The sequence below is a fragment of the Melozone crissalis genome, unplaced genomic scaffold (genome assembly GCF_028551555.1).
Source record: "Melozone crissalis strain CALT ecotype California unplaced genomic scaffold, PUWL_Pcris_2 ptg000018l_1, whole genome shotgun sequence".
NCBI lineage: Eukaryota > Metazoa > Chordata > Aves > Passeriformes > Passerellidae > Melozone > Melozone crissalis.
The window spans coordinates 23,381,647-23,401,721 of NW_026535796.1; the positions used below are offsets into that span (position 1 = coordinate 23,381,647).

General features: G+C 44.4%; 1 protein-coding gene across 7 annotated transcripts; it reads right to left on the bottom strand.

Annotated features, from left to right (window-relative positions):
- Positions 1-187: 187 nt before the first annotated feature.
- Positions 188-19,107, bottom strand: EXD2 (exonuclease 3'-5' domain containing 2). 7 transcript variants are annotated; one of them, XM_054275495.1, is made up of 10 exons: positions 18,996-19,107; positions 17,263-17,645; positions 9,870-10,273; positions 8,678-8,934; positions 7,511-7,637; positions 6,448-6,773; positions 3,976-4,082; positions 3,596-3,731; positions 2,522-2,878; positions 188-1,779 (listed from the first exon to the last, which is right to left on the bottom strand). In XM_054275495.1, exons 3-10 carry the CDS (start codon positions 10,206-10,208, stop codon positions 1,563-1,565), a joined length of 1,866 nt encoding a protein of 621 aa, XP_054131470.1. In that variant the 5' UTR covers positions 10,209-10,273; positions 17,263-17,645; positions 18,996-19,107; the 3' UTR covers positions 188-1,562. The 7 variants fall into 7 exon arrangements, with proteins under 7 accessions (XP_054131470.1, XP_054131472.1, XP_054131465.1 ...); XM_054275497.1 differs by lacking the exons at positions 17,263-17,645; positions 18,996-19,107 and adding an exon at positions 11,605-11,691 and having other exon boundaries at positions 2,672-2,878; XM_054275490.1 differs by lacking the exons at positions 17,263-17,645; positions 18,996-19,107 and adding an exon at positions 11,605-11,691.
- Between the last annotated feature and the right edge of the window lie 968 nt (positions 19,108-20,075).

Here is a 20,075-nt window from a genome sequence, read left to right on the forward strand (position 1 = left end):
GTAGCAGATCCCCTCTGTCACCTGTGCCTGCCCTCCCTTTAATCCTGACCCATAAGCTCTTGATGGGCTCCTCATCCATCCCTAGGCTGAGCTCCATGCACTCGGGATGGAGCTCTGTGCTCTCCAACCAATCACTGACACAGAAGGTGACACCTCCTCCTTGCCTCCAGTGCCTGCTCTTCCTAAAGGCTCTCCATCCTCCCATTCCAACATTCCAGCCACAGGAGTTATGCCACCCTGTCTCTGTAACAGCCCTGCATGCCTGAGCACACTGCTCACAACAAACAAGCAGAATTAGGAAAAACATTTTTTATAAACTCTGTGTTGCTGGAAGCTGTTTAACAGAAGACTTGTCATGGGTATTTCCATACTGCCAGAGTGTCACTTCTCATCAGGCACTTGCCATCTGGAAACTTGCTGAGGCCTATCTGCAATGCTGGGACAGCTCAGAATCTGCAAAAAATAAGGTTTCTTTGCTTCTTCCCTACAAGGAATCTCTCTCTGGCAAGGAATCTTCTCTAGAAAGAACTCTTATGAATACAACTGCACTGAAAGCAAAGAAAGATTCTTACCAAGAAGACCCTCACCAAATCACTAGGCTGGAAGAGACCTTCAAGATCATCAGGTCCAACCCAGCCCTAACACCTCAACTAGACCATGGCACTGAGAGCCACATCCAGTCTTTTTTTAAACATATCCAGGAATGGTAACTCCACTACCACCCCAGGCAAACTATTTCAATACTTTATGACCCTTTATGTAAAAAACATTTTCCTAATACCCAACCTACATTTCCCTTGGCGCAGCTTAGGACTGTGACCTCTGGTTCTGTCAGTTCCTGCCTGGAGAAAGAGACCAACCTCCACCAGACTACAACCACCTTTCAGGGAGCTGTAGAGAGTGATAAGGTCACCTCTGAGCCTCCTTTTCTCCAGGCTAAGCACCCCCAGCTCTCTCAGTTGTTTCTCACAGGGCTTGTATTCCAAGCCCCTCACCAGCCTCCTTGTCCTCCCCTGGATGTGCTCAAGCATCTCAATGTCCTTCCCAAACTGAGGGGCCCAGAACAGGACACAACACTCAAAGTGCCTCACCAGTGCCAAGCACAGGGGAAGGATGACCTCCCTGCTCCTGCTGGCCTCAAGGTAAAGCTAAGGGCACAAATGTATGTCAGAAAAATCCAGAAACATTAATCTATTGTGCTTTTGTTGCCTTTCTCTGAACTCACTTTATATGAGAAATGGTCTGGAGGCATCAGACATCCTGGGAGCAAGAAAATGATTCTTCATAGTCACTTTGAAAAGACAAGTTCCCTTATCATATCACTCTTGCCCTGAACTAGTAAGTGACAGAGTAGGATTAAACTTCCAAACTACATGAAAGTTCAAAGATTTAACTCTACAAACCACCAAATTTAATTTTAACTGGCAAATCTGGCAGATCTACTGCTGCCTTTTTGCAAACCCAGGCCCCAGGTGTTAGTGGAGATGTAGAAATAGAAATAGTCTTTCCATCTTCAGTTACATATGTCCATTAGACACTATCCAGAGTCCAGGAAGTTAGTTTCATGACAGCTTGATCTGAAGATCCTCCCCATACTTTTGGATCAACTTCACATGGTTATGGTCCACTGACCATTGCTCTGGGAGGTGTTTGGGCTTCATGCTGTCCAAGAAATGCTGCCGCCAGCGTCTTTCCAGCTGCATGAGAGAGCGCAGGCCTCCTTTAGCACAACACTGCACCACCTTCAGTCCATGTGGCACGTAGCTCTCATTGCAGATCCTGCCAGGACACAAGCACAATTTATTTTTGCACAAGCCCACTGTCAGACTCCAGATCTGTCTCCAGTGAACAACAAGACACTGAAGATACTTTCAGCTGCAGAGTTTAATTACAGAAAAAGGGTAAGCTAACCAAGAGGGAGAGTTTTAAGCTTTGCTTCAATGCCAGACTGCTTTCTGGAACACAGTTACACTGTTAAGCTGGTTTCTCTGAATGGAGAAAGTGTTCTTCTTTACAGCAACACTAAGCAAAGCTCTTAAGGTCCATTACAAGCTCTTAGGGAGACTGAAAATTTCTCAAGACAAGAATTACATGACCCTTCAGAGTGCTGAGCCTGTCACTGAATTCCCTGCCTGGATGAGTTCTGAGTTACATCATCTGCACTTTACAAACAACAGCGAGCACAACAAGAAGATACTAATTTCAAACAGAGACTAGACACTTGTTAAGAAAAGATTTGGGGAGACTTTGAGAAAGTGAAGAAGACTTCTGATATGACTGTCCTTCAGACTCTTTTCCTGATCTGTCCTTCAAAAGGAGTACAAAAATGTTGGAGGAGAAGATGGAGAGCAAGAACAGAAGACTGGTGAGGAAGAATAGAAAGAGGGAAAGAAACAAGAGCTGCAGTTCAGAGACCAATGGTGGGTTGAGGGGAGATGGGTATAAACAAAAACAAAACCAGTAAGAAACGCAATACAAACAACTAAAAACCTTACACTCAGCCTACATGGGTGTGCTATACCTGGTTTCCAGATCAGCTGCTGCCTGGAGCATCTCTGGAGTGACTGTGTCTGTGTTATAGAAGTCCTTGATGCCTTGCAGCAGCTCTGCCCTGCGGGGCTCAGGCAGGCTGTCTGCATTCAGCAGGGCGCGCGCCCCCGAGCGCACTTGCCTGCGCAGAGGGTCCTCCAGGAGACGCACGCCTTCCTCGGAGCCGATGGGAGCCCCAAACTCCTGGGCCAGCTGCTGCTTCAGGTGGTTGTCATAGTAATTGGAGATGGCATGGCAGGATGTGCAGAGGAGGAGCACATCGTGTGAGTTGTGGTCCTTCATCTGGATGGGGAAGTGTCTTCGGTATTCATGAGGAACAACATTCTTCCTAGAGAAGACAAAACAGGCAGCTCATTGCATTTGTCTGGAGCTGCTGCTACCCAGTTCCTCCTCCTCCTGCCCCAGAAAGGGTCAGCTAAAACTAGAAGTCCAGGTAAGCAAAGATTACCAGGACATATAGTAGAAAAAGTGATTACTTTTATTATTTTCTGCATTTCTCTTTTTTCCTTTCCAAAAATTCATCACTTTCAACTAAAGATTCCTACTGTAAAAAAAAAAAAAAAACCTAAAAATCAAGTAATGCACTATGAGAAGTATACTTCTCAATTAATCAGTAGCAGACAAAAAGACAAAGAGAAAAATCTTGTTCTTTTGACCTCATGAGCTTTAAGCTCACCTAAACCTTTCAAAAATAAAGGACTGAGTAGTGGAAGGAATAGTACAGCTCTTTTCGGGTGGGTATGCCACCCACCCAGTGTGTGTCAGCACGCGGCTGCCCCTGCCACTCAAACTGCAGCACACACATGTTCCACAGGCTTTGATCTCTCCTAGGATCAGTATCTCCTGCCTCTGTAAGAGGAAGGGCTGGTCTCTTCAGTGTTTCATACAGCCAAACAACTGCAGAGCACTCAAACAGTGTCCCATCCAGGACATGAAGAAGCACAATGTTTCAGGCCACTAACCAAGCTTCTGGATGCCAAAGTTGATGCAGACCTCAGCCCTGTTTTAGAAGATGCAATTTTCTCCTACCCACTAAACAACTCACCGGATATAGGATTCTCGCTTGCCACACACAACACAGAGGTTTTCTTTGACTGTCAGATAATAATCAACCTGGGACTCGGGACGTCCTGAAGGCTCAAAACGCAGCTTCACAACAAAAGGGTCTGTGCTAACTAGCTCTAAAAGGATAAAGGCAAAGAGAAAATATTCAATACAAATTGTATTGGAGAGATAAAATAACAATGCTACAATGTAAGAGTCATCCTAGTGAATCCCCAACAGTACTTCCAATAAGAAAGGATACCAAAAAAATCATGCTCCATTAGGAAGATGAGAGAGAGGGGAGAGAGAGGAGAGAGAGAGGGGAGAGAAAGGAGAGAGAGAGGAGCATTTCAAATACCAACAGGAAAATGGTATGCCTACCTCCAATCCCCTTGTCCAAATACCACTGAGCCTTCTTGCGATCACAAGTGCACAGGGGCTGTCCATCTGGTGCATGCAGGAAGCAGTTGTCATACAGTGGAGATTTTCTATGAAACAAGGCCAGTATTACAACAGCTATAATAGCATTAAAAAAACCCAGAGCTTTCTATAGCCCTGTGTGCCACACTGCAGTTCAGGCAGCTTCCTCTGAATCACAGGAGTACCCCTAAACACAAACTTGAGGCTGCTGAGACTCCATAGTCTGCTGCTTAGGGAAGCAGTACATCTGAAAATTTATCCAGGGCTCGCCAACTGACTCTAAGGTATCTTTGCTCTCCTGCTGCCAACAGAATTGTAACTCTTGAATCCCAATTTTCAAGAGATGTCATCAGTGAAGACAGCATTTAAAAAAAAATTGAAATAGAAAACAAAAAAGAATTGAAGTTACAAAAGATGATGAGCTAAGAGTAAGCTCAAAGAGACTGCTAACTTACAGGCAAGGCACTTTCAAGGATCAGCTGCCTAAGCTTGGATTTTAGTGTTTTTTAATGAAAACTTTTCTAAAATTTAGTGTGAATAGCAATAACTTTATTCACTCAAGAGAAATGGTCCAAAAACACTTCTGCACTGGGAACCTGAACACATGAGTTCAGCACTGGGAACTTGAACACATGAGTTCAGGAGAATAACAAAGCTGAGCTCATGCCCTCAAACACAATCTTTGGCAGTGACAAGTCCTGTGTGAGCAGTCCCTGGCAGTTTGTGGCAGTGTGTGGAAGGGCTCTGTTTTGCAGAAAACATTCCTTACTCTGCCAACCTCCTTCAAACAAAACTGAAGCATGGAGCAGGCTGGGCTCAGAGAGCACCTGGGAGGAGCTGGCCAGAGATGTCACAATACACTGCAGAAAAGTTTCCTTTCCTCTCTACAGCGGGATTGTACAAATTAGTTCTCAGCAGAGCTCTACCAGTTAAAAAGGTTGATTCACAGGCTATCTCCTTCCACTGAGCATCCACAGCTCAACTCAGCCACCATGATAATTTCAGTACTTCCCAACTCTAAATGAATAAACATTAAAACTAAACAGACTGAAACAGAAAGGAAGAGTGAAAAAGGACTTTTGAAACCACATCCAGTGTTATCACAGACTAGAGCCACATTGCAGTAAATACTGTAAAAAGCAGTGAGTCTACAGATCTCTCATGAAGTCAAGCACAGTTAAAAACAAAAAGTAAATAAACATATATGGAGAGATCTTAATTTATCTTGGAATGTAATTTTGTTTAAATTTTAATCCTCCCATGAGATGCAGTCCTCCTGTTTTGTATTACACAGCCTCCAAAAAAAAATTAAAATAAATATGAGGGACTTGCTCTGTAAAACAGAATACTGTTAATCACTGCTAATGAAATCAATACTATTGACTACACTAAAATTTCTCCATTGCCAATCCAATAAACTTGAAAAAAAGAAAACAAATACAAAAATTTATTTCTTTCCCAATGATATTTTCATGTAATTTTAGCTATGTCCAATGACAAATTTTATTAGATTGTATCCTAACAAAAGCAAACATACAGATACCCCAGATCTTCCACTGCACTGAGCTTAAAGCAACTTTTCCAACTTGTTTTTAATTTAAAAACAACTGAACTCTTGCTAGCAAAAGCTCCTAAGAATTTAGGATTCACTCCAAAAAATCACCTGCAAGGATGGTAATCCTGAATCCAGCAATAGCCATCTCTGCAAGGCTAAAGCAGCACTATTGTTTCCTCTTGCCCCCTGGCCAACAGAGAAGGGCACTGCTTTGCTGCTACCACAGGCTGTTCCTCCCTGTACCCTCTGGCTCCTCACACAACATGTCTTTCCCCTGCTAACCTCAGCTTTCAGCCCTGCTATCTCTGTGGCCACAGTGACATGGGACAGCAAAGGGAAAACAACAGTCCACGAGGCAGATCCTGATGAAAGGACAAGCTCTGTGCAGTTGCCATCTTTTCCTTGGAGAAGACAGGGCACAGCTGTTTGAGCAGCAGAATCACAGAATCACAGAACATGCCAAGTTGGAAAGGACTCCCCAGGATCATTGAGTCCAACTCCTAGCCCTGCTCAGGACACCCTGGACACCCAAGAATAACACCTGGAAAGCCAACTGCCTCCTGCTAGGATTCTGCTCTCTGGCTAATGCTTTCACACGGGAAGGAAGGAAGGGTAAAGGAAGGAAGGAAGGGTAAAACTTAAAGACAACACCTCAACTTGCTCATGATCTAAGTAGAGATCTAAGTGCTGCCCCCACTTTCGATATCACCTAGAGGAAAATGAGGAAAACAGAAACAGGATCTGACCCCCATGACTGTTAGGTCCTGTGTTGCCTTTCCTAGCTCACATGAGCTACTTTGTTTAATGGCTAGAGCATGAGGCAACACTCAGGGTTTTCCACATGCAATGCAAAGAGTAAGATGTGCTCTTACACTCACCTTGCAGAATATCCCACACCCAGAGGCTTTCGCTTCTGCCTCCGTGGATCTCTCATTTGCTGATTGCCAGAGGGCTGGCCGTTCATCCAAGACTTCCGATTCTTTGTTTTCTGAGGGGAACGTCCCTCTCCACTCTTCTCCTCTCCTGTGCTGCCACTCTTTCTTCCTCTAAATGGGATATCCACCAAGCCCTGGCATTTACCCCAGGCTTTCTTCCAAGCAGTGACAGAGTTTTCACCTTCAGATGTAGCAGGGAAGCTGGTAAATCCCAGCAAACGGAAGAACAGAGCTACTGAGACCTGGGCATCCCTAGCAGCATAGAGAACCTGCAGAAAAGCACAGAAATTAAGATACTAACAAACAGCAAATACTCCCAACATTATCAGTCTTTAGCAGAAGGTACAGTAAAACCAGAAGCAGGATTCATTTCCTTTTTAATTTTGCCAGTTGACTGGCACTTTCATAACAACACCACATCCCACTACCTTGGGGTAGTGCCCCCAGGAACTGCAGGGACTGAAAATGTATTTAGGTCAGACATCCTCACATCCCACCAATCCCTTCTTCATAAAAAGTTCCCTTTTGGCACACTGGCTAAGAGTATTCAGCACGGTTTTTTGTCCTGTCACTCCCTCTGCTGGTCATTGCTTCTGCAGGCATGTGCAGCTTGACTAAAGAAACTGGGCAGTCGGGGAAAACTCAGTGCTCTAAAGAACGCGAACAAGATTTCCAGGGTCTCTCTAATATTGCACTGACTGATACAGACTGAAGAAAATAATAAAAAGGTGAGGTTTTGGAAACACTTCTTCAAGGTATCTTGTCTCATAGATCTTTCAGGACTAAAGGAAAACAGTAAAGAATCCAGGGAGAATAGCAGAAAATTATCTTAAAGGAAAAGGAGGGGAATGCAGGCAGTGAGTCTGAAATTAACTTTAGGCCCTGGCACACATAAGGGTTTGAGGAATAATTTGAAAAGGCTCAGATCTCCCTGTTGTAAAGCCTCTTTTGCAACTAAGAAGGTTACTTTTCTTCCCAAAACAGTAAGTTGAAATGGGGAACACACCTGATCTTGTGTCAGTTCTTCTGCTTCCCAGTTGCTGCAACGCACATGAGGAGATTTGTCAAGTGGGAAGTTCAGGACTTTTTCAGCTAAAGACTTAAGGCTAAGGCAGTTGTGAAGTAGATCCTTCCTTCAATTCAGCAAAGAAAGTGAAACAAATATATTAAAAATGAAACTATACACTCATGCAAATTCAGATGGCCTCTGAAGAGAACCTGCAAGAAGACAATGCACATGATGCATGACTCAAACAGCACACAGCTGCCTCTCAGCTTTACAGGCCCTCTCCCCCCCTCTACTAAAATGTCCTTTCTAGATTTAGTAATTATCTTGTGTCTGCAATATGCAAAGCAGGCAAGGCTGAGAGTTAGTAACATTTAAGGCTGAAGTGTTTGGCTCTGAACTACTCCCTTCTGAACTAAAGAGGCCCATCATTCAGTGATGGACCACTTGTCCTAGGGATTCATGAGAAGCCCAAGAACCAGGAAGAATCCTAGCCACTGGAGACAAGAAGTCCATCCTCAGTGTTAAAAAGGCATCAATAGGTCAGAAAACGTGTGGCCCAGATCACTAACACCATACCCAGGCACACATATAATTGTACATGAAGAATATTTGCAAGTAAAACATCTTGTTTCAGGAAGAGTAAAAGATAAGAAAATGGCATCACAAGTGTAACCCTTCCATAGAAGAACTGTTATTAAAAGAGAAAATTGGAACCGGTTTATTTAGTAACATTTCAAGAAATCTTGAAATTCAACAGTTCCATTTACATGCCCTGTGCACATTTAACTCACGCTTCTTGGCATTCAAACATCTGCTGACACAGTGTTCATTCTTACTGCATTAAATCACTGTGCCTGGACTTCTTAAGAGCTGAAGCATGGTACACAGAGAAGTCCACAAAGGTATCAGTCTGTGAGAGAAGACTAACAGACACAATTAGCAAATGAAATCCTCATTAAGATTTCATTTCCCTTAAGATCACAGAATAGAAGCATCACAGGCTCTTGGGCTACAGCTATCAATGCATATTTTCTAAAGCCACCCTAAGAATTCCAGACATACCAGCCTGATATCATTCAGCTTATGCAAATCACCTAAGATACATTTCCAACTTTCCAACAAATGAGGCCTCAAGCGGACCTACCTCTGTGTTCAGGCACTTACCGCTGTCTCATGGCTAAATACCGGAGATCCATGCTCCCTTTGACCGGAAGACCATAATCATGAAGCAATTTGCAAGCATCTTCCCAGCATCCTACCCCAACTTTCAACACAGCACTATCTGCCATGATGTCCACCAGGGTCTTTGGAAGAGTCCGGCCACCGGCAACAAGCCTGGGCAACCGAACAAGAATGCAGAGGCCACTGGAAGAAGCCATCTGCAACAGGGATACAGGATTTGCTTTTCCCTCCACAGATACCTGTAATGAAATAAAAAATGAGAGTCCAGGTTATTGTATTATTAGTAATACCAGAGCTGAAGCAAATTGCAAAAAAGGCCACTGAAAGCAGGAAATACTTATCAGTTTACAGAGTATTGTTTACACAGTAAAGTATTGTTACGTGTCTCTAAAAATTCATGGCAAATTGTGTGGTCTTTTTCACAGTGTTACTGTGCCTAAGCTACTTCTTGCCACATTCCCACATGATAATCTTTCCCCCTTTCACCCTTCCCCTTCATAGCTGAGCTGGTAGAAGAAATCAGAAACATTTCTGAATCCACATCAACAGAAAGCCACCCACTATATGAATGTGTATGGCAAATATATTGCTTAGCTGTGGCTTATACTAATGACTGTGGGGTGAGTAAATTTCCAGTGAAAACAATGGCAAAGCCAGGCTTTATAAATTACTTAAAGCCTGTTTGAGATATCACACATGCAAATGTACAAGCAGAAGAGGAACTTTGTTTTCTGGTTGTCCCAGTGAATTTTATCTATGTATCAGCATTATCCTCCTTTTCGGACTTAACATTCTTAAGATATTGTTTCTTGAATATGTAGCTAGATTTAAAATAGCATAAGCCAAGCTACTTTCTAGTAAATCACCTTTAAAGAGATATTACACAAAACACATAATGCTATATTTAGCCATACAACTGTTACTATATTTAGTAAAGTCGACTTATGACAGAACTCAGGAAACAAATACATCTGGTGAATCAAAAACTTAGCATATTTAAACGTAAGAAGAATCAAAATTAGCATCTGCTTCACTGCCATCATGACAGACAATCACAGTTTCAATGGTCAACACACCGTGGTATCTGTTTAAGCAAAGAAATTGCTCCACCTTCAATGATTTCCCCATGCAATTTGCAATCTAAAGGAAGGAGAGGCGCTTCTTGATCACTCACCCATTCACAATCAATTCCAAGAACCGGCCACTTCTCCAGCTCCTTCTTCAGCAATGGTTCAGCATGATCCCACTCCTCCTGCTCTGAAACTATCACTATGTCTGCACCAAGGGTCTTCTCTATCCAGCAAAAGGTGGGAGATCTGAAGAAGGAAAGCACCTTCTTATCCTCTGCTTTAATGAGTTTCTCATCTCCTGACTTTCCTGCTGCTTCCTCTTGCTGACTGCTACAGCGTGTTTTTCCTTTCCGATGCTGGGTCGCTTTCCACAAAACCAGGCCCCCCAGTGCGACACCCAGCAGGGTCGCCAAAGTAATCGTCACGGCTGTTTGCTTGGCCATTTTTATTGCCCTTTCTCCCTCTTCACCTCATCCTCTCAAAACAGCATTGTGGGATTTCATCATGCCTGCAGTGAAAAATAAGAGAGGAAGAAATTAAAGACAACTTAATAAAATGTGTTTAGAGATATTAAACACATGCAATGCTATCACAATAAGATTCTAGCCATAACTTGTAATCTTGACAGAAAAAAGTTCCGGATCCCACTTTGATAGACTGGGGGCCTGGGGACAGACTGCTGCAGTGATGGATTGGGCAGAAGAAGAGACTGAACGCTGCTGTTGATCACACCATTAAAAACTTTAAAGGGAATCCATTCAATTAAACTGGTGCAACTTCCACAAACTCTGCTATTCCAAAAATAACCTAGTCACAGTTATTATCAACACCTTTTAGTTAAGTTTGTAACTAGATCAATCTAAACAAGGCCAAAATGAAATTGCTGCAGAATAAGCACGTCCGTTCACGCATTAGTAAATAACAGGCATTTATTTGTCCATCACATTCACATCCATACTAGGGTCAAATGGTCTTTGGGCACTGAAAAGCCCTAAAACAGCAGCATCTTATTTAGCTGTCCCTCTACCATACAGAAACTTAGTACCCCTTCAATAAACTGAAATCAGTCCTGCTCCTCCATCCCAGCCCATCACGTAGTTTCTAAAGGGCTGTCCTTGCGCTCGCTTCCCCACAAGGAGAAGTTCGGGTGTCGATGCTACTCCAGCATCGATGCGGCACAGCCGCTCCCAGCACCCGAGCACGGCCCAGGGACCTGCCCGAGCACCCCCGAAGCAACAGGCGGTCCGCGGCCACCCCGTAAACTGAGTGCCAGCACCGGGGGCAACGAGCCCGCCCGCAGCCCTCTCCCTCGGTCGAACAGCCACTGCCCCTGTGGGAACCGGGGATGCCTGTGATCCTCGTGCGGGTCCCCCGCCGGGGCAGGAGAAGCCGCGGTAAGACGCTCCGGCCCCCGCTCAGCCCCGGCGGCAGCGGCGCGCCGAGGCCCGGGGGCGGGCCCGGGATCCCAGCCGAGCGCTCCTTCGGGCCGCTGCCAGGCCCTCCGGGATGGGGCAGGCGGGTGCGTCCGCGGCTCCCCTCGGCATCAGGGGGAACGCGCTGCCCGCTTTAGGTTCGGTCGCGGTTATCTACCCCGGGAAGAGGCCCGAACGCCGGGAGCGAGCATGCGGGAGGCCGCGGGCGCACCGGACCGCGCACCGGCGCACCTGCAGCCGCAGCCGCGGCCTCTCCGGGATGCGCGCAGCAGCCTCTCCCCCGCGCCCGGGCCCGCCGCCCCCCCGCGGCCCCGCCGAGCGCCCACCGATCCGCCCGCTGCCTGCGTCCCGCGGAACGGCTGCATCCGGCCGCAGGAACGCCCCGCGGGGCAGTCGCCACACACACCGGGAGCCTTAGAGCGGCGGACGCTTCCTCTGTGCCGGCGGTGCGAGTGGGCGGCGGGCGCCGCCATGTTGTACGGCAGCTAGCGGCGGGGCGGCTGGGCAGGCGCCAGCGTGCCTTCAGACGGGCAAAATGCTGGCAGGAACACTGAAAAGTCGGCTCTTTTCAAAGCGGGTTTTTGGAGTGAAATGTGCAGTGTGTTGTCTGCGACTAGGGAGGGCTTGAGCAGCGAGCCGCAGCGGGCGTGAAGTCACCCACACGCAGAGCACCGCGAAACCCCTGGGGCAGGAGGGACCACATAGAGTGGGAAGTAAAGAACAAAGGCAGCCGGGAAAATAAATAACGAATCGCAGCCACCTCCAAAGTGGCAAACTGGAAGAAAACAAAGAGGGAACAAATCAAATGGAGACTGTTAAGAAATTAACAGAGGAACATGTCACTTAATCATGACAAGTGATTGTTCCCCCGTGTGTATGGAGAAATAGGAATGTTAGAAGAGTGACACCACAAAACCTGGACAGTGAGTGTACAGGCAGATGCTGTATCCAGCTTTACGATCGACAAGGTTTGAGGTCATCCCTGTTAAAAAGCAAACGAGTTTCCAGCCCAAATTCCATTCCAAATGAGAGAATCTGAGCACCCAATTTCTTCAAATTCCTTTGCAATTCTCAGTAGCTCCCAGATTTTGTGCTGTTAGCTTTCCACCAAGCTGTATTTATTTGAAGTAGAGACTGAACCCACAGAAAATACTGTGCTAAATCAATTTAACGGCATCAAACTCTGTTTTGTTTTAACTTTGCCACTTGCAGTCATCACAGTAGGAGGATCTCCCTAGTAGAGATTTGGTATTTAGCAGACCTGTTGTCCAAAGAGTGCAACAGAGAGGCTAATGGTCGGCACTGGCAAAAATCTTCTTCAGAAGCAGGATTTTTCTCAGTCTGTAACTCATCTTTATTTTCCCCCTTCTTTTTTTTCTTAACTCAGGAATGAGGTACTCAGACATCCTGATAGCTCACAAGGAAAACTGGTGATTTTCAGAACACTTTTCTGAGCAAATAAGGCCCTCTCCTTATCAGAAATAAGATGTCAAGGCTATTAAAGGTTAAGCAGCTACTTGTTCTAATGACCAGATCTATGCCAGCATGGTGTGGCTGTATCAGGTCTCATTGGTGCTGGGGTAGGATCAGAGTTTTGTTTTCCATTGACTCGCGTGTGTATTTTGAATGTACAAATACAAAATGTACAAATGCACAAATTCAAAATTCCAACGTACAAATACAAAAACATAAGTGTTTCTGCAAAGCCTCTCAGTCTTGCTCTACAGTGACGAGACATGGATCCATTTTTGTATTAATTCGCTGAGTTACGAAGCATTGCAATCTCACTGCAGTAACTCACGCCTTGTCTGTGCCTCATTCTCCTCTAGAGGGAAGGTCTGCATCTCCCTTTCAGCCACAGCTTCTCCATCCATCCCTGTGCTGCGATGCACCAGGCACAGCTGACCAGCTGAATTGCAGGTCACCATGCAGGAGCCAGCAGGACTCTGAAGCTGCTCACATGACTTGTGCTCAGGAGAAAGGTGCATCATGTGCATGCTCAGGAGAGAAAGCTGGAGGGCTCTGGCAGTACCTGAGTTCCCACAGTCAGATGGACATGTTCTGCCTGTTTCTCTCCCTCTCTCTTCCCTTCACACATATCCCTTAAGGTATAGTGCTTTATTTTGCATGGTCACTGGAATCTAGCATAAACCTGGATTGCCACTTGCATGGACAGTCTCACCTTTCCTGTTGTACCTGTGACTGACTGCTCCCTCCCTGCTCCCTTGCTCCGGCACCCACATATCTGTAATGACAGGGTCAGAAAATCATGGAACTGATCCATCTGTACACTAGTTCAAGGACAAAAGGTAACACCTGGGGGCACAACAGACATTTCAGGGCCCAAGTGATTGGAAAGAGAACCAAGATGATGCAGCTGGGCTCCAGGATCCAGCTGCCCTACTGTGGGGTAGGCAAGGCATCCTTAAGACAACTCTGTCAGAGCTCAAGATAAGCACAAAATACTGAACAAATCTGCAAATAAATTGTTTATTTTCATTTCTAAAGTAATAGAAGCATAAAGTTACAATAGAGAAAAATTAAACTACCCCAATATTTATTTTATATAAAAGAAATAATATTTCTAGAAAATAATTTCTATTTTATTACAATTTGAAAACCTCACAGAGAAGATGCTAGCTTTTCTCCAAGTAAAAGGAATGTACCCCTGGTTGCATTTAAAGCCTTTATTTTTCATGGTATCACTGACATTACAGTGTCCGGTAAGCCACAAGTCTTTTAAACACCTTGTCTTAAATCTACATAGCCATTTATTCAAGTATAAAGATTAAATTAAAAATAAGTGAAAGCAACTGATGCATGAAGGCACTCTGGCAAAAAACCAAACCAAAATCAAATCAAACCCCAAAAAACAAACCAACCAACCAAAAAACACCCAAAACCAAACAAAAAAACCCCAAACAAACAAAAAAACCCAAACCAAAAAAAACAAAAAAAAAAGCGCCAAACCAAACAAACCAGAAGTTCCCAAAACCTGATAGGGAAATTGCTGAAGATGAAAGATTACCAAGTAAGTAAACACCAACTGCTGGTTTAGCCTTACTTATAAAAAATCTGTTACAGCAGGTAAAGAGAAGCCTTTATATGGTAAACAGCAACGTTTACTTTTCTGTGTCTGTAGTCTGCTGTGAGGTCTGTGTCAAAAGACTAATTTTTAGCCTGATTTCCTAAGGAAAGAGGGGTTATGAAATTACTCTATGTTGGTGTTTCTGCCTCTGGGTCCCATTACTTCCCCCACTTTCCTTGCCAAAAAAGCATGTTTAAACCATTGCTAAATTCCTTCTAAATTTGTACAAAGGTAACAAGTGAAATGCAAAGCCAAATGGATGAAAAAGGTCCTAATAAAGTTGTCACTGATAAAATGGTAAGCATGCGCAGATGCTGCTTAGTATGAGAATACATATGAGAATCCACACAGTAGTACCACATCAGGACAAATCCATAGGAAACCAGGCTTCACTTGTTCTGCTGATCACAGAAAAAAGAATTATTTTTATAATGACATTAGCTCATCCTTTAGGAGGGAGAAGACTAGGGCAAATGAGTCAGTGTTCAAAGGAAAATCAATGATCGTGGAATATCAAAGGAGAGAGGCTCCAGTGAAGACTTAAATTGCTGGTAGCAGACAATGAGCAGAGAGCTGCATGTAGTCCCCACTAGCTCATTAATAACACTCTCCTTGGGGCCCCATCCCAAGCTACAGAAAAAAGCCAAACTCCCATTTCAACTTCTAATGTGATTTATCTTCCTTCTGTCGATGCTGGTAACACCATGACTATATATGCAAACAAGCCATTTTGAGCAGGGTTTGTTTTAACAGGGTTGATACCAGGAAGGCAGTAGGGTTTCTTTCCTCAAGAAGTCAGAATGAGAGCAGTTTCAATCAACTGTGAAGCCCCATCCTAAAGATGGAGCCTTGTATTGCAACGAGGTGGATAGAAGGTTTAGCTTCTGTTCAAAAGGCAATTCTGCTTCCCCCTTCTCCCTGTCAGCATTCTTCTCCAGCCTCAATTCTGCAAATACTGGTGCCTGCTTGATTCAAGGAATTAAGTGAGCAGAAAGCTAGCACAGCAAAAAACTGGGATTTCTTCTGGTTTAAACTCCTTGTACTAACCCATCATACAGCCAGATCTCAATGAAACTACGTCTTAAGCCAAAAGATGAGTCAGTGGTAGCTCACTGAAGGGATCTGACAGAGTTTGCAGGTTTTGCAAAGAATCTGAAAAAAACTCAGAGGTGTAAAATACCAGATCATCCCATGAGGATGAGTTGTATTAACATCAATCATCATCATCAATGTATTTCTTCCTTAATTGCCAAGTCTTTTCATTACTTATATAGAAAGAGAGATTAATTTCACAATTCCATTTCTTGAAGAGCTTACCCCAGTAGTTCAGTCCAGAAGGCACACTGAGTCAGCCTCACTGTTTATGGCAGCTAAGAATATGACATCCCCCATCTCCAAAACTCATCTCCCAGCTGGGCATTCCAGACTAGTTTTGTGCTGATTTTGGCACTCATTGGGACGCTTCCATGAGCCAAATAAACACATGGCAGACAAGCAGGTCCAGTAAGTAGCAGCATCAGCACAAAGAAAGGGACAGAACACAGTGCCACAAAAAAAAAGGCCACCTTTAAGTGACCACAAATCATTAGATTGGCTTAGCTGCATGTTAAACCTACATAGCAGAACAGCAAGCCCCAAGGGGAGACATTTGAGAAAAAAGTCCTAGTTTTTCCTACCTTTCTGGTCTATTAAAGTAAGCAAAGGGAGAAAAGCCCAGAAGCCACCAAATTTTTACTAGAGGGAATAAATTACACAAGCAAAATTATTTAAAAAAAATGATGGGGCTAAAATATGATGTAGTCTTCTTGGTTTACCCTTTCTTTCTATTGCCCCTCAAAAATAAAAAAATATTGGTATAAATAAACAAATGAATAAAAGCCTTGACTCAGCTTCACTTTCCTAGTTACGCATTCACTCTCTCTGACTCACTCCACAGACATCCAACTATCACTGTCCAAACTTCTCAGTTTCCATTCTGGATTAACCAAAGCAAATCAAAGGTTCAACAGAACCCCAAAAAGAGTATTTAAATCTCATCCTTTCTTGCCTGACACAATCAATCATGCTTCACTTAAATCCTTGGTCTTCTGTTACCCTCGTACATTATCTCCGAGTTAGCTCTGGGGAAAGGAGCAGATCCATAAATCATCTGCAGAGAGATATTAATTTATTTGTATTTCAGATGAGATACCTCCCCCTGTCCAAACTCAAAACAGAGTCTTCTCTCTTCTGTGAATGACTAGCAAGAAATTAGAGCTCAGCAGAGCTAGAACTCTTCCCTGAAAGCCCTCTTATTATCTTCTTTGTGAGTGTCTGTGGATAGCATCACCAGTTTACCTGCCACTCAAGCTTGTTTGTCAGCTGTCAGGTCTGACTGAAATGTCTTTGTAGATCCTAGAACCCAGGGTATATACCAGTTTGGCAGCTCCAAAACATCCTTGCAGCTAAGACCCTTGTTCTCTTGTTGATATACAAAGACTGCCCTAATACCTCTCCCTCCAGTATTAACCAACACAGCTTCTAACACAACAGCCATTGACCAGTGGAAATGCCACAGAGCAAAGCTGACTGTAGGCCTCCTGTTAATGATCAAATACACCCCAGCTATCAAATGGAAACAACTAATGCAATTTAACTGATTCTCCTAATTCAAATTTATTCAGAAAAATGTTGAAGGGATAACTTTGTACCAGTAGACAATAAGCACCAATCAGTTATTGTCAGTCCTTCCAGAGGCAGAACAAAAAATCTGTAGCATGGACAGAAGCTAATATGAGTGTAATGTGACACCATGGCCATACCTCATACAGATCAATTTAGTACTTCTGAGAGACTGAGCTCTGCACAACCTTGGAATTAACAACTCTGAAACTGCAACCCAAGATTTTTTACATATTTCATTAACCACATAACTTTTCTATTTTAAGGATTCTCCTAGTTCCCTCTTCTGTTTTGCATCAAACATTATTTACTTACCTTCATTTCCAAGGGCATCTACAAGTCATCCTCCTGTTCATTATCTCCCATTTCCTTTCCAGTTGACTCCTCCACTCTGTTGCCTGCTTGTTGAAATTCCAGGCAAAACATTTGTTGTGCTTGATTTCATGCTGTTTTTGAGACATGGAGGAGACTGTGAACATGCTACAGAATTAGGCAGCTCAAGCAGTGTGTGCAGACAGACTCTGGCTTCCTGTGCCCTTTGAGTCTGGCCAGGCTCAATCCAATTTGGTCTGTGACAACCAGTCTCAGTACAGCACCCCCATGCTAACATGTCCCCCAGAACAGCAACTCGATGAAGTTTGATCTGTTTGACTAACTCCTGTCAGTACATTGATTCCATTGCAAGCTGCAGAATGTTCCTGTTAAAGGAGACAAAGATGCTTCACTGATGCTACTTCAGTATGACTCAGGACAACAGTCTATGTGCTTTGGAGAGATAACAGCACTCTGGCTTTATTAACATAGACATCAGTCATTTTCCAAGGAAGATATCACCCTGTATAGGCTATGGTAACTTCCTTAGGTGTTATATTCAAAATTAATTCAAAGAAAGGAAACAAGAGAGTGAAAAGAATGCTTACCAGTACAGTTTTTTAACCTATATGGTCATGTCATTGAGCAGAACAGATTGACAGTCTGCTATTATTTTTCTTTTAAATTCTGACTGCTTAGAAATGTGATTGAAAAAACACCACAAAAACAAACAAGCAGAAAAACTTCAACAAAACAAAAACAAACTCAGTTAAATCTTTCTTAAAAATCCTGGAACTGGGGGCTTAGGAAATAGTTTTATTTCTATGCAAAACCATTTAAGTACACAGCTTTCCTAGAGACTGGATCCAGAATGTGGAGAAAAAGCACTGGAGATTTTATTATATTGCATATTTCTTTCAGTACAGAAACCAAAGGTACTCAAAGATATTCAACCTGAACAATACTTTAGGAAACGGGAAAAAGTGAAATCTTGCTGAGTGAGCAACAATTTCTGATATAATTGTAATGGTGCAGAATGTCATGGCATGCAAGGAACAAAGATATGAAATGTGATTTTATAGCAATGTCTGAAGCTAAGGTAATAAACACAAGCCATGATGGACAGTGTCTTTGCCTCTCTATATTGAGGGTGGCTAGACATGCTACATGGCAGTAGTTGGCCATCAACAACTGTAACTAGAAAACACCCTTATGTATGGTTCAGATTAGAAGAGATTAACTGCTTTGTTTTCACTTCAGTTGTGAAGCATTGTTAATTGTTAATGTTAACACTGTTAATGTAACTTCTTACATTCTTTTTTTACTCCCAATTAGAAGAGAAAGTTTTTTTATTTACTTTTGTTATGTGTTAAAATTAAGGCTATAGTGTTATCAAATAAAAAGCTTGGTCTATGCGGGATTTGATGCTCTTTCTATAATCTTAACCAAGAAGAAACCCAAAGCACTTAAGTGACTTTTTATAATGAAATAATTTCTATTTCTATGGAAAAGCTGTCACCGGAATATGGCAGCAGTCTAAGAGTACTCAGTCATCTTGCCACATCACAGTTTATGTCAGGGAGGGTTTTCCCCACTGCTTATTTTAAAGTTTCAAGACTCCTAATTCCCAGCAGATGCAGCGCTACATAAAGACGGCCAGGATGGTCAGGGTAATTCCTCTCACCTTCTGAAAACTGTATTGTCCCTAGGTACTGTTGCCATGGGGAAATACAGACCTGAAAGTCCCAAGCTGCTCATTTTGTGCACAGGCACCATGCAGTCAGCTGCAAGGTGGGACTGGGGGTCTGTGCAGCACCTCAGGGACATCACCCTTTGAATGACACTCCTGTTGCCTGACATGTTACCTGAGAAGTACACGGTCCTGTGAAAGAGAAAAGATATTCTTATTCCAGTAAGGTAAAGGTTGTGGTATTGTTAAACAGTGAAGGACAACACAGGTCACTTCCACCTGGTTAGCCAGCTGCGTTTTAGGGGTTAGTTGACACTGCAGGATAAGAGAAGAAAATTTATCTGTACTTCGAGCAGTCTTCCAAGGGCTGCAGAAAGGTCTACTGACTCACTTGTGATGGGGCAGCCCTCCTGTTTGCAGTGTTGCTCGGGAAGGAGCAGCAGAAAGCAAGTATGAAACCCATAATAACTATAAGAGAGAAAACAACTACCACAACAACAACAAAAACCCCTTCAAACTAAATTCTAAAGCCATAATGCTTTGAATTCCCGTAGAAATCACTCAGCATTTACTGAGGACAAGCCCCACTGCAAACAGCACCCGCACTTGAGTTGTTTTTCCTCTCATCCTCCCTCCGGTGCGTTGCCCGCCCGTTGCCTCCCGGCGGGCCGGCCGTGACTCCGGAGCGCTGCCTTCCATTCCCCGCTCTGCGGGAGCACCTGCCTGCCTGCCCGCCCGCCCGCCCGCCGCCACCTCCCCGCCGGCCGCGGGGCTGCACCGGCACGGCTCACTCAGCCGGGCGGCCCGAGCGGCGGCGGGGCGCGTCCTCCCGCGGCTCCTCCGAGAGACGGGCGCACCGGTTCCTCGGCAGCTCCTCCGAGTGGCGAACAGGTCCTTCCCCAAAAAGGTCCCCGGAGCGGCGAGTGTGTCCGGCCCCCTGGAAGTTCCCGCAGCGGCGAATGTGTCCTTGCCCCAGGAGGTCCTTGGAGTGGCGAACGTGTCCGTCCGTCCCCGGAGTGGCGAACGTTACCGTCCCCCGCAGGGGCGAGGGTGTCTGTCCCCCGCGCCGCTCCAGCAGCGAGTTAACCGGCGGCGGCGCCACGCTAGAGCCGGGCCGGGAGGCGCG